Source organism: Phoca vitulina, unplaced genomic scaffold (assembly GCF_004348235.1).
Source record: "Phoca vitulina isolate PV1807 unplaced genomic scaffold, GSC_HSeal_1.0 scaffold41, whole genome shotgun sequence".
In the NCBI taxonomy this organism is placed as follows: Eukaryota; Metazoa; Chordata; class Mammalia; order Carnivora; family Phocidae; genus Phoca; species Phoca vitulina.
The window spans coordinates 6570710-6584427 of NW_022589744.1; the positions used below are offsets into that span (position 1 = coordinate 6570710).

The window sequence follows — 13718 nt, forward strand, 5'->3', positions numbered from 1 at the left end:
GCCTGTTTTCTGATCTATTTTTTCGTGTTTGCTTTAGACTATCAGGGGAAATGGCCATTTCACATCCTTGGGTACAGTGTTGTATTATTTACATTGCTTCCCCCGCTTACTTTTTTCTTTTCTTTTTAACGTGGTGTTAAATGTTAGCGTCAGGTGTTGGCAGCCTTGCCCGGGAAACAGATTGCTTTGAAATAAACACAGCTGGAAACTGACCACATATTGTTTTTCTTTCTCCTAAGAAATGAAAGAGGCATTTATAGAAAGGCTGGAAAAGGCACTACGGTCCGGGATTACTTTATAGATGTATTTTTTCCCAAGTCTGGTTAGCAGTGCATGTCACGCCTCGGTGTCCAAATGGACCCACTTTCCTTCTTTCTTTGTGAAGTTGCGGTTTGCTGGGAACAATAAACTCCGAGAGGTTTGCTGCAATCCGCCCTTGAGAGGGTGGAGTCTATTCAGGGCTGTTTCTCTCTGCTGAAGTGTGGTCTTCAGAGCTGAGCGAAGAATGCCTTGTGTGTGCTGTTCTGCGAGCCTTGCTTGCAGCCTTGAAAACCTCATCAGAGTCACCCCTGGCCTCCTCTTTCAGGGATGGGCAAGTAAGTGAGTTATGGAATTTTGGTGCATGTGTCTGTGATTTTTGTCCAATTTGATGCACTGTTGAAAATGAAGGCAGGGTGTATTCTAACTGTGTCATTCAACCAGGTTTTGTGTCTCCTGCAAGTATTTTTCTTGTTGCTGTCAGAAAAGAAGTAGGAGCCTTCTTTTCTCACACCTTGAAGACTTTATTTTTGTTTTGGTCATTTATTCCTTTAGCCTCTGTGCCAAGGGCTTCTCTGTCTCTCTCTCTTTTACTGTTTCTTTGCAGAGACGTTTTGAAGATTTGTGGAGTTACAGTATAATCATGAATTGCTAATAGTCAATTGCTATGGTAGAATAATTCATTGCTGTGTTTTGCAAAGGCAGTTTTCCCCCACAAATAGCTATCTCTCTGGACATCTCTCTTGTAAGAGCTGAGTTAGAAATGAAGAAGAGGGAGGTGTAGGAATTTCAGAGTAACTTTTGCTTTTGGTTTGCTTACATGGCAACGGGGGAGACTTTTTCAGAGGCAAAATATATTTTACTTTTATTTTGTTTTAACAGAGGGGAAGACAGGGTTGTATCTGCTGGGATTATCTGAATAACCTGCCACCTGTGTTGGAGTAGAGATGTAGTCATCTGGACAAATGGAATTTGTCATGCATTCCTCATGACAGTATTTAAAATAGCATCCTCTAGCTCTTTGACTGAGGTGCATGGAGAGGAATTGTTGGAATTGGGCCACGCATCTATTGGGATTTTCACCATCAGATCCAGCCCTTAGCATTGTTCCTGGTACATAGCACAGCTCTCTCGATTATCTACCATATGTATGGACAAGGCTTTCTGTATTGTGTAACTGACTAACTTAGTAACATGTGCTAAGTGGGGCCATCTGAACTCCGGCAGGAGGAAAGTAATAGTGAGTTTTGAATCTTATAAAACACATAGATGAGCCCAAAGGAAGAGAGCATTGAGAAGACCTGTGACAACGAAGGTGGACCTGAAAGGCTTTCTCTGCGTTGGCTACTGCCAAGCATATTTCTCCTTGGCTTTATACAACTTGGCAGAATTGATCCTGATTTTGGATTTTGAAGGGATAGAACAAGAGTCGATTACACATTATCTTGGACTGAGGTAATCTGACCAGTTCTGCTCATGAATTTCTTAAATGACTTATTTTTTAATGAGACTGTACAGATTCTTTCTCTAAATGATCATAATTAACAGCTACTTAAGATAGGTCTGTGCTCTTTCATATGTGATACCCCATGGCTCTCCTCTCCAGCCCAATGAGGTCGGCATGAGTATTATTTCCCCATTTTACACTTGAGGATACCGAGAGTCAGGTGAAAAGTGACTCTGGAGGTCGCTTGGTGAGTGAAAGTACCGGAAATAAGCTGGTTTTTTAAAAGCTCATAACCACATGTCCCCATGCCCCCCTCTCTCTGATCATCCCTGAACTCCTTCCATTGTAGAACAGAGTATAGTTCCAGGCTGGGTGTTGGGAAACCTGGATTCTGATTCTGACTGGGTCGTTGCTGGTTCTATGATGTTGAGCAATTACGGAAATCTTTGGATGTCATTTTCCTGCAAGGAGGTTATATTCTTTGATGTCTTAAGTCTCTTTGCATCTTGAGAATCTCTAACCCAGGTCTTGTCCAGGGCTGGTGTCAGTGCTGTAATGCACCCCAGTGATATAGAGCAGAGGGGAGGAAAAAAAAAGGAGAACCCTTGGCATTCTATCCAGCTCTGCTTTGGTTTCCCCTGCCAAGCATGAAGAGACCCAGGATCTCCTTAGGTGAGGAAAATCCTGGGCTCTTAAGAGACTACTACTCACATTCCTGAGCTGGCATTTCTCAGTCTGTTCTTTTTTTATTTTTCCCCTTGAGAGAGGGGGAGGGTTGGGGGAGAGGAAGAGAGAGAATCTCAAGCAGATTCCACGCCCAGTGTGGAGCCCGATGAGGGGCTCGATCATACGACCCCTGAGCTGAAATCAAGAGTTGGACGCTTAACCGACCAAGCCACCTGGGCGCGCCATCAGTCTATTCTTTTTTATTCATCAGCAAAATTATTTGAGCCAAACTCTCTGTGGTTTCAGTCCAAGGATGAACACATGGGTTACATTCCTACCTGGTCCCCAAAGAAGCGATAACCTCCTTGCATGAGCCCATCTGTTACCTTATTCCTTTTTGGAACAGGGTAAACGTAAATAAATATTACTCTCTCCCTCTTTTAGGTGTTTCCATTTATGACAGGTGGTTGACAAATGGTCAGGGCAGAAGAGTGGGAAGGTATTGTTTATTCTCCCTCCATGGTTAAATCTATCAGTTGTTTACAGATCAAATGAGAAAGTTGTAAGATACTGTGATAAAGGTGATTATATTGGACTGACATTAAAAAGGAAAAAATCTATAGCCGATACCATCTGCCATTACCATTCTCATGTACAAGAAATAACAAAGAAGTTGGAACAACCACCTCTTGGCAGGGAGGAAAGGGCAGCTCTCCTGGGTAAAGAGAGTGTTAGCATTCTTATACTGATCTTTTCATTCTTAAGTGGCAAAGAACCTCATCCATGAGCACAGTCTGTATTTGGGAAGCTGTGCTCTGCTTGGTGCTTGGGTGCTCGGCATTCACAGACTTCCTGGGTGGGAAGTGGGGTTCTGCATGAGGAGATGAGAGCTACATGTTTCCAGGCTAGCCCTTTGCTTCTGCTGCAGGGTCTCTGTTCCCACTCTCATGCTGTGATTTCGACCTTAACTTTATCCTTGTGTCTCTCCCCATAGGCAGGAAGCGAAACCCTGGCCTTAAAATTCCAAAAGAAGCATTTGAACAACCTCAGCCCAGTTCCACGTAAGTTGGCAAGATCATCGTCTTAATCCAAACACTTCACTTTACAGATTTCTAGGGAATGGGGGTTCATTTTTGGACTGATGAGCAATGCCTTGACTATGGAAATCACTGTTAGAAAGAAGAGCCCTTTAGAGGGGGGAGCCATGTGCTCACTGTTCTGAGACCTGAAATAATCAGTCAGTCTATATCGCGCTTTGAACTCAGGGTAGCTTTGAACTCAGCCTCTCATGTTACTGGTTGGCAGAAAATTGAGTGTCACAAATGCGTTTGGCAGATGGGGTCCTATGAAGTTCAGAAAGGTCCCTGCACCTGGATTTTTTGCCTTTTCCATATAGACTTGAGCAAATAAGCAAATCCCTGGGAGAGCCACTACTATAAAACTTGAGTAGAGATGGAAAGACGGTATTTGATAAGGACTCAGCATCCTGACACCTAAATCCTATCCCATATAAATAGAAGGCAAAATGAGGTAAAGGAACCTTTTTTTTTTTTTAAATTAGCAGAGGCTTTGGTCCAAATCCCTAAGTGAGCTCAAGTCCTGGTGAAGCAGGATACCCTCTCCTTTAGCCTTCCTCTTATTTCTTTTTCTCTCCGTGGGATGGTGAGAGTACCTCCTGTCCATTTGTAGATATGACCACCTTACAAAGCATCTACTTGGGAGGAATGGAAATTGCAAGGAAAAAAGTCACAATAGAAGTTCTAGAGAGGCAGAGCAAGTATAGGGAAAGGCCATCCCAATGGAAGCTTGAGTTTTCAAGGCCGTTGGTCATCTCGACAAGTGCCTCTCTTTCTAAAGGTTTTTGACCTTAACCACGATCCATCCTATCAGAAAGTGCACCTCCTGGTGTTGGAAAGTGCTAGTAAAAATGATCACGTCTACTGTAAGACTTTGTTGAGGCCATTGGCCATTCCCTGCAGTGGTATGAACAAATGTTCCACTCAAGAACCTTTAAGTACAGAGCGGAAAGTACACTCTTCTGGGTTCTGCTCTGTAGCTCGAGGGCCAACCTCACCTTAGACTGGTCCTTTCCTGAGGCTCTGCAGCAGGAGGTTCTTTCCATATCTGCTATCGAGATTGGTGTTTTTGGTCCTTTTGGTGTTTTTTTTTTCCTGTGGACCTATGACCTGTGTAATTTATAACATCTCTTCTCTGATTGGTTTCTCAAGAGTTTAGACTCAAATATATTACTTCCCTGTAGTATCTGTATAGGACTCTGTGTGATATACTTTTAAAACTTTTCAACTTGAAATTATTGTAGATTCACAGGAGAGGACAAAGAAATGCACAGGGAAGTCCCATGTACCCTTCCCCTAGTTTGTGTCCTCCCCTCCATGTTCACATCTTAACACAACTGCCACCCAATGTCAAAACAAAGTGGCATTGGTGCAAACCATAGAACTTATTCAAATCTCACCGTTATTATAAGTCCTCGTTGTGTGTGTGTGTGTGTGTGTGTGTGTGTGTGTGTGTGTGTAGCTCTATGCAGTTTTATCATGTGTAGCCTTATGGAACCACTACCATAATCAAGGTATTCAATTGTATCAACACCACAAGACTCTTTGGTATTACTCCCTTATAGTCATGCCCACCTCTAACTCCCAGCCCCAATCTCTGGCAACCACTCATCTGTTCCCCATTTCCATTTTGTTGTCTCATGGTTGCTACATAAACCAAATCACGCGTCTCCTATTTGAGATTGGCTTTTCCTTGCAGCATAGTTTCCTCGAGGTTCATTCAAGTTGTTGCATGTATCAGTAGTTCTTTCCTTGTTATTGCTGAATCCATTCCATGGTATGGATATACCACAGTTTGTTGAACCCTTTAGCCTTTGAAGGAGATATGGGTAGTTTCCAGTTTTGGAAAACTGGGGTTATTGTGACAAAAGTAAGTTTCTGCATGAAAATAAGTCTTCATTTCCCTGGAGCATATGTCCAGTAGTGCAATTGCTGGGCCATTTGGTAATTCCATTTTTGAAATAACTTCCAAGGTATTTTCCAGAGTGGTTGTACCATTTTACATTCTTTTTTTTTTTAAAGATTTTTATTTATTTATTTGACGGAGAGAGACACAGCAAGAGAGGGGAACACAAGCAGGGGGAGCAGGAGAGGGAGAAGCAGGCTTCCCGCTGAGCAGGGTGCCCGATGCGGGGCTCGATCCCAGGACCCTGGGATCATGACCTGGGCTGAAGGCAGACGCTTAATGACTGAGCCACCCAGGCGCCCCTTCCATTTTACATTCTTATTAGCCATTTGCGATGATCCAGTTTCTCTGCATCCCTGCCAACATTAACCTATTTTCCATTTTAGTCATTCTTTTTTTAAAAAATATTTATTTATTTTTGCGTGAGAGAGAGAAAGTGCAAGTTGGGGGAGGGGCAGAGGGAGAGGGAGAGAGAGAGAGTCTTGAGCAGACTCCCCACTGAGCGTGGAGCCTGACACGGGGCTCAATCTCACAACCCTGAGATCATGACCTGAGCTGAAGTTAAGAGTTGGACACTTAACTGACTAAGCCACCCAGGAGCCCCATTAGCCATTCTGATAGATGTATAATGTTACAGCATTGTAGTTCTCATTTTTATTTTTCTCATGATGATGCTGAGTATTTTTAGGTGTTTATTTTCTATCTATATATCTTTGGTGGTGAAATGTCTATGCACGTCTTTGCCTACTTCTTAATTAGATTACTTTTTTAATGTTGAGTTTTGAGAGTTCTTTTCTATATTCTAGACACAAGGAGTTTGTCAGATACGTGATTTAAAAACATTTTCTCCCAGTCTATAATTTGTCTCTTCATCCTTTTATTTTGATGAAATCCCATCTAGCAATTTTTCCTCTTATGGGTTATGCTTTTGGTGACAATTTTAAGAACCCATTGCTTCACACTTTGTTCTGTTTTTCAAAATAATTTTGGCTATTTTAGGGCTTTTCCCTTTCCATATTAGTTTTAGAATCAGTGTGTCTATGTCTACAAATGAATTTGCTGAGATTTTGGTAGGAATTATGTGTAACCTTTAGATCAGTTTGGGGAGAGTTGACGTCTTGATTACAGTGAGACTCCTAATCCATGAACCTGGTAGATTTCTGCAAGTCTTTAGATTTTCTTTGATGTCTTTCATCAGTATTTTATAGTATTTATCATACGGACTCTTTACAGTAGGGCTTGTTAAGATTTATACCTAAGTATTTCATTTTGTGGGGAGCAACTATAAATGATACTCCATTTTAAATTTTGGTTTCCACCTGTTAAGGGTCAGTGTATAGAAATGTAGTAGATTTTTCTCTATTGCTCTTGTATCCTAGGACCATACTGAATTCACTTAGTAGTTCTAGGAGCATTTTTGTAGATTCTTTGTGTGTGTGTGTGTGTGTGTGTTTGTAGATTCTTTATAGAGTTTTCTATGTCTACAATCATGCCACCTGCCAATAGAGAGTTTTCTTTCTTCCTTTCCAAATTGTATTTTTAAAAACTTTCATTATTTTTTTGCTTTATTTCAGTGGCAAGAATGTCCAGTACTATGTCAGATAAGATTGGTGAGAGTAAGCAACCTTGCTTTGTTGTTAGAGGGAAAGTGTTCAATCTTTACCCTTAAGCATGATGTTAGGTTTTTGTAGATTGAGGCTTGAAAAAGTTCCTCTCTAGTTGTGGGGTACCGAGGGTTTTTATTGTTAACGTGTGTTGAATTTTGTTAAGTGCTTTTTTGTGCATCACTTGACACCATCATAGGTTTTTCTTCTTTGTAATGTTGATATGGATTACATTGTGATTGATTTTTAAATATTAAACTAGATTCGCATGCCCAAAATAAATTCCATTTGGTTGTGGTACATTTTTTTAAATACATTGTTGGATTCAATCTGTTGAAATTTTGTTGAGGACTTTTGTGTCTGAGTTCATGAGATATGTTGGTCTGTAATGGTTGTTTTGAGTTGTTCTTTTTTTTTTTTTTTTGGGTGTATGCTGTTATCTTCTGGTTTTGACATTAAGGTAATATTGGCCTCATAAAATGAATTGGTAAGAGTTTCTTCTTTTTTTTTTTCTGGTAGACACGTAAAATCTGTATTAATTCTTTTTAAAAAAATGTTTGCTAAAATTCTCCAGTGAAACAAAATGAGCCGATATATTTCTTTTTTCTGGGGCTTTTAAAATACAAAATCAATTTCTGTGATAGTTATAGGACTATTCAGATGACCTGTTTCTTCAAGTCTGTGCAGTTGCTGGTTTTCAAGGAGTGGGTCCATTTTTTCTAAGTTGTTGAATTTATAAGAGGAACATTGCTTATAGTATTTCCTGATTATTCTTTGAATGGCTACAGGACATGTTGTGATACCCTATTTTTTCCTGAGACTGGAAATCTGCCTTCTCTCTTGTAGTCTGTGTCAGTCTTGCTGGAGGTTTATCAATATTATTGCTATTTTAAAACATTTTATGTATGTATGTACGTATGTATGTATTTAGAGAGTGCACATGCAAGAGGGGGAAGGGGCAGACAGAGAGGGAGAGAGAAACTTAAGCAGACTTCCCGCTGAGCGCGGAGCCCGACTTGGGGCTCGATTCCACCACCCTGAGCTCAAGACCTGAGCTGAAATCAAGAGTCGGATGCTCAACTGACCGAGCCACCGAGGTGCCCTGATTTTGGGGTACAGTCCTATGTCACTCTCCCACTTGTCTTATATTCCTTCTCTTTAAACTTTTAGCCCTCATCTTCTTCTAATTTATATTAATTTTCTGTATTTTATGAATTTTATGAAAGCCACAATAAATCCTACCTTGGTGTAAACAAATGAGTAAAAACCTGTGCAAGGATAAACCCAGTTTCTGTGTTGTCTTTCCCTCCTGTGGTAGAATAAACTTTGAATGTGTTTAATTGATTTTCTTTTTCACTGCGTAAAGCCAAGAGCATCACTTTATTTTGTAGACTAGACCACTTTAGCTCCGGGAGAGCCTTATTATTAGTAGTAGTATTTTAATACTGATGCTTATATTCATAGTCCTAAAGAAGTAGCTTCCACATTTTGTGTTTCTCTTGGCAATTTTTTAGGGTTGGCTTGGTGACTCGTACCATTTATACCCTGCCTTCTGCTGTACTACACAAAAATAAATATCCTGGGACAGAGGTCCATTCTTCCTAGTTCTGTGTGTGTGGTCCCTCTGCTTGAGCTCTTTCTCTGAGTAACTGATGCCAATGTGTCTTTGGCTCAGGTTTCTGAGCTGTCCCCATACTTGATTGGCAGCAGCTAGTTCTGAATTGATTCTATGCTAGTGAGTATTATTCCAGTTAACCCTCCCAAGAAGCTCAGGAGGCAGTCAGTCTGTGTTACTCTTACTTTATAAGTGAGAAAACAGACCTGTACAAGATTAGGTGGTCAGAAGAGTTGAGCATCACTTCATGGGTAAGAGTTCAGGCTCCAAAAAGCTAATACTAGGTGACCTTTGGAGTACCTTTGACCTTCCAGGGAAGGAATTTTGTAATAAGCCTGTTTCTTTCCCCAGAGGACTAAAATATTGAATAAGCAACAGAGAACATACACCCACAGTTTAACCTCCTGCAGAGACTCAGTGCCCCAGACAAACTACTATGCCCAGCCCTGGACAGAACACAGTGTCAACGAATCTAATATGAGCCGTCAGCCTTGGCCCCATCATTTGATGCTTTTGGCAGACTTGATGAGCCCAAAGGCCTCAGGGTTGGGCGGATTGATCATTTTCATTAGAGGGGCCCTGGGTGTTGGGAGTAGGTTCCTTGGATTCAATCAGAGTTGGGCTGAAATCATGGCCTTACCACTTGGGAGCAAGTTAGTTAAACTTTGAGCCAGACGATTTCTCATCTGGACCATGGGAGTAAAGATACTCATAAGAGAGAGAGAGAGTGTGTGTTTAAAGAATTAAATGAGATGTAGATAAAGCATTGCACTTGATTCAGCCTATATCCCTTTCTCTTTAGGTCAAGACAGATTCAAGTGGCATGAGTTTTATTTTCAGCTCTGTTGGGCTGTCTGGCTTTAGCAAATCTCAGCTTTTCTGGGTTACATTTTTCTCATTCTGGAAAATTGCATGACCCCCTCCTATTAGGTAGAGGTGTATACTACAAGGTTAGTACAATGCTGGAGTTCAGCAAACTTTTTTTTTTTTACAAAGGCCAGCTGGTAAATATTTCAGGTTACCTGGGCCCTACTGGCCCCAGTTGGATATTCTTCATAGTCTGTTTTCCAGCAACTTTTTAAACTTGAAAACAGTCATTCTTAGCTGGGCCACAGGCTGTAATTTGCAAAGCCCCGTATGAATACTGGAATATCAGAGCTGGAAGAGGTCTTACCCAATGCCTTCCTTGGGTGGCAAGAAAAGGGAGGAAGCCCCTTTTCCTGTTGCTTCATACTTTTTAAAAGGAAGGGTGCTGAACAACTGCAAGAGATTTTTTATTGTTTATGGTAGTCACACGTTTCAAGTAATATTTGTCTTTATTTCAGAGTTCCATTGCAATTAGTACAAATCATTGATGATGAAAGAAAAATCGCTTTGGAAATTTTGAGAATGAGAAATCAGATCTTTAGAAATGTAATCCTCTGGAAAGTATTTCTGAAGAAAAATTCCCTGCTTATAAACACAAGATATATAAAAACATCACTGGTGTGTACTGGGATGTGTGTGTGTGTGTGTGTTTGTGTGTGTGTGTGTGTTTTCCTCTGTATCTCTCCCTCCCAGTTCCTGGTTTTAAGTTAGTCCAGAAAAACTTTGTTTTAGGTGTTTTATGCATTTCAAAGGGATTTTGAGGTGAGGGAGGGCTTGCCATTAAAACCTTAAATTTATGTTTATATCTGTGTTTATATTCCCATTTTTTCCTTATTGTTTTATTTAGTTAGTTTCAGCAGAAGGGGCAGAATTATAACACATTAGGGTTGGGAAAAATTGTCATGGGCTAGGATTCTTTTCTCCCTTCCTATCATCTTCCCTTCCTTCCATTTTCCCTTTTGTGTTTCTAGAGAGTTCTACATGGAATTTCCCCTTGGGAAGACCTGGTCTTTTTGGTCACCTTTGATTCTGGCAGCCCCAGAATTCTTTTGTCTTTTGGTGGTGATACTTTTGGTGCATTTATTCCACGAAAATGCTTCTCGAAGCTCTTAGTTAGTTGCATGGCCAAAGCCAAACATCTTTCTCTTGAGTGGATTGATATCAACCCAGCTAGTATTGAAGTAGTAGAAATACATGCACATGAGGGGACCGTGTGCTTTTTCTGTGGAGACACAAAATCAGCCAACCTCTGGGTGCTGAGATGACCCCTGGACAGTGTGTGTGCTGTGTATGGAAGAAATAACACAACTGTCTTATACGCCTGATAGAACAGGAAATATTCTGACCTGCAAACCAGGAGACCTGGGTTAATTGTGACCTTGGGCAAGTCACTGGGTTAGTGTTGTGACCTTGGGCAAGTTACTTCACCTGTCTGGGCCTTTTTCCATCTCTAAACGTGGGGACTAGAGAGATTTGGAATTATTAGGGTTTATGGATTTTGTGAGTTAACATAACCATATGCTAATTATTATTACTTTTTTAAATTATGGGAAAATGTGATGGAATAATTGGGCACATTGGTGTTCTTGGATGAAAGAAAAAGTTTGGGGTTTACTAGAATAGTACATTTATTTATATAATTCTATACACCTAGGTCATATTCATTGGATATTTACTGTATGCCAGCCATTCTGCTAAGCATTTTACTTGGAATATCTCAGGATATATTAATATCTTCATGTTAAAGAAGAAATAGACAGTCAAAGAGATTAAGTCATTTATTCATTTTAAAGATTTATTTATTTTAGAGAGAGAGAGTGTGAGAGCCAGCGTGGGGCAGGGTGGATGGGAAGGGATAAAGGGAAAGGAAGAGGATCTTAAGCACACTCCCAGCTGAGCATGGAGCCCAACGCGGGGCTTGATCCCACAACCCCGAGATCATGACCTGAGCAGATATCAAGAGCCACATGCTCAACCGACTGAACCACCCAGGCACCCTGGAGATGAAGTCATTTAAACCCAAATATATTTTATTCCAAATCCCGCACTATTAACACTTCTGTGCTACTTTATTTTACTGATGAACTTCCAACTTACCCCTAAGGAAACTCTCTCCAGTCGTATATGATTTGGGAAGGGCATAATTGACTAAATACCTCATGTTTTTTCTTTTCCTCCTTTTCTTTCTTAGGCCACCTCGAGACTTAGACTCTAAAGCTTGCATTTCTATTGGAAATCAGGTAAAAAAATCACGTTTGCCAGTTAATATCTTGACCATTTCTCATATATGCTTTCTGACTGGCCATTGGAAAATTTATTTTCTATAACATGCCGTCAGGGGATGGGTCCAAAAGTTTGAGTTAAAGCAGAAGCAGTGGGTGGTGCTCTTGCTGTTTTGGATGCCTTGTTGAAATCAGGCTAGTGTTGCCCTGATGGAAGGTATTTGAGGAGAGTAGATGATTGGCTTTGGGATGCAGTCCTCAAAGTCCAAGGGTAGATCTGGTTGCCATCAGTCAGCAAATGGATTAAATGTATGAGGAAGGGGGCAGGGCTAAGGAGCCAGTGTAGACAGCTCAAAGTGAGTTTGGAGGCTGAGCTGGAGCTGGATCTCTGTATTGCCCGTGACAAGCAGGTGACCTACTCTGTGAGTCTGAACATGTCCTGGTGCTTCCTGCTTGCAGCGGCTGCTTGGATAAAACTTCTAGACCAGAAGCTTCTGGACCAGAAATAACCCTTAGAATATCAGGAGAAGCCAGAGAGAGGACGAGGTAGTTTATGTCCTTTATTTTTTTCTTTACTCTTGCATTATTACTTTTCTCTCTTGTAGAACTTTGAGGTGAAGGCGGATGACCTGGAGCCTATAATGGAACTGGGGCGAGGTGCGTACGGGGTGGTGGAGAAGATGCGACACGTGCCCAGCGGGCAGATCATGGCGGTGAAGGTAGAGTTGACGCTCCCCAAACGTGTTCTGTCTGTGGTATATACGTTCGTCCATCTCAGTTGCCAAACAGTTCTTTCCATAGAAGCAAAACAATCTTCAATGGGGTCAAACAAAGAAGATTATCTGTAGGGAACAGTATTTCCCTCCAAATGTCTGGAAAATGCTTCCTTGGTATGAGTTGTGTTTACTGGTTTTGTTTTTTATTTTAACTGATAAATCTGACCCCCTCCTTTTAATTTTTTATGTAACCACCATGTCATCACACTTAAAAGAATTATCAATACTTCTTTAATGTCATGGAATACCAGCTCCAAATTAAAATTACCTGGATCATCACCATGTTTTTTCTTGTTTGCTTTGTTTTTTGCCTGCTGGTTGTTGAAATCAGAATCCAAATAAAAGTTCACATACTGCATTTGGTTGTTACGTCTCAGAAGTCTCTTTTATTCTAATATTCTGTTGCTTTTAAAGAATGGTCCCCGAAAATCAGGAAATCAGAATTGAGGGAGAAAGTGGTGTCTGTTTATGGAAAAAAGGAGGGTAAAATGCATCTTGAGTGAATTTGCATCATTTTTGAGCTGGAAAAAGAAATTTAGAATCATTGCATATTTCTTTTTTTTAAATTTTATTTATTTATTTGGGAGAGAGAGAGAGAGCACGAGCACAAGTGAGGGGAGAGGCAGAGGAAGAAGCACACTCCCTGCTGAGCAGGGAGCCCCACACAGGGCTCGATCCCAGAACCCTGAGATCATGACCTGAGCTGAAGGCAGACGCTTAACCAACTGAGCCACCCAGGCGCCCCTCATTGAGTATTTTTTGAGTAGATGCTCGAGGGGCTTTGGGGATCCACCGTCTGTACATGAATTCATGGATTTGGGCCTTTTAAGAATGTAGATGGTCAGAAGGCTGGGACCCCTTTGTTTTTGGAGAATGGAGATATCTTTCCCTTACCTTTTAGATTTTGCCATGTGTTCTTCTTCAGACTTTTTGCTAATTAGGCCAAAAATATGAAAGCCCCTTGTGATATTATATCTTTACTGTCATTTAATGACAGAATCGTATTTCTTTAATTCTGCATCTGCTGGTGTGACAGGTGTCTCTTCTCTCAGAAGCCCTGGGATAGGAATGAACAGTCTCTCCATTTCTGCTTCCATCCATTTCTGAGAGCTCTGTCCATTCTTTTACAGTTGCTACTTAGTCCAAATATTCTTCCTTGTTCCCAAAGAGGGGCTTTTTAGATCTTGTTGTGGGATCCCGAGTTAGCCACAAAGTCACGAATACTCTGGTCTCTGTACTGAACAGACATAACACAATAAAGCAGGCTGTTTTTGTGACTTG

General features: G+C 41.0%; 1 protein-coding gene across 3 annotated transcripts in view; it reads left to right on the plus strand.

Moving 5' to 3' along the window:
* MAP2K6 (mitogen-activated protein kinase kinase 6) overlaps window positions 1-13718 on the plus strand; it is a 115498-nt gene that overhangs the window by 68778 nt on the left and 33002 nt on the right. For 2 of the 3 annotated variants that reach the window (XM_032429349.1, XM_032429351.1), the window contains exons 2-4: window positions 3366-3432; window positions 11631-11679; window positions 12267-12380. In XM_032429349.1, the coding sequence (XP_032285240.1) occupies window positions 3366-3432; window positions 11631-11679; window positions 12267-12380 (230 nt within the window). Of the gene's footprint in view, window positions 1-349; window positions 597-3365; window positions 3433-11630; window positions 11680-12266; window positions 12381-13718 lie in introns of those variants that run through there. The other variant, XM_032429348.1, reaches the window with a different exon arrangement.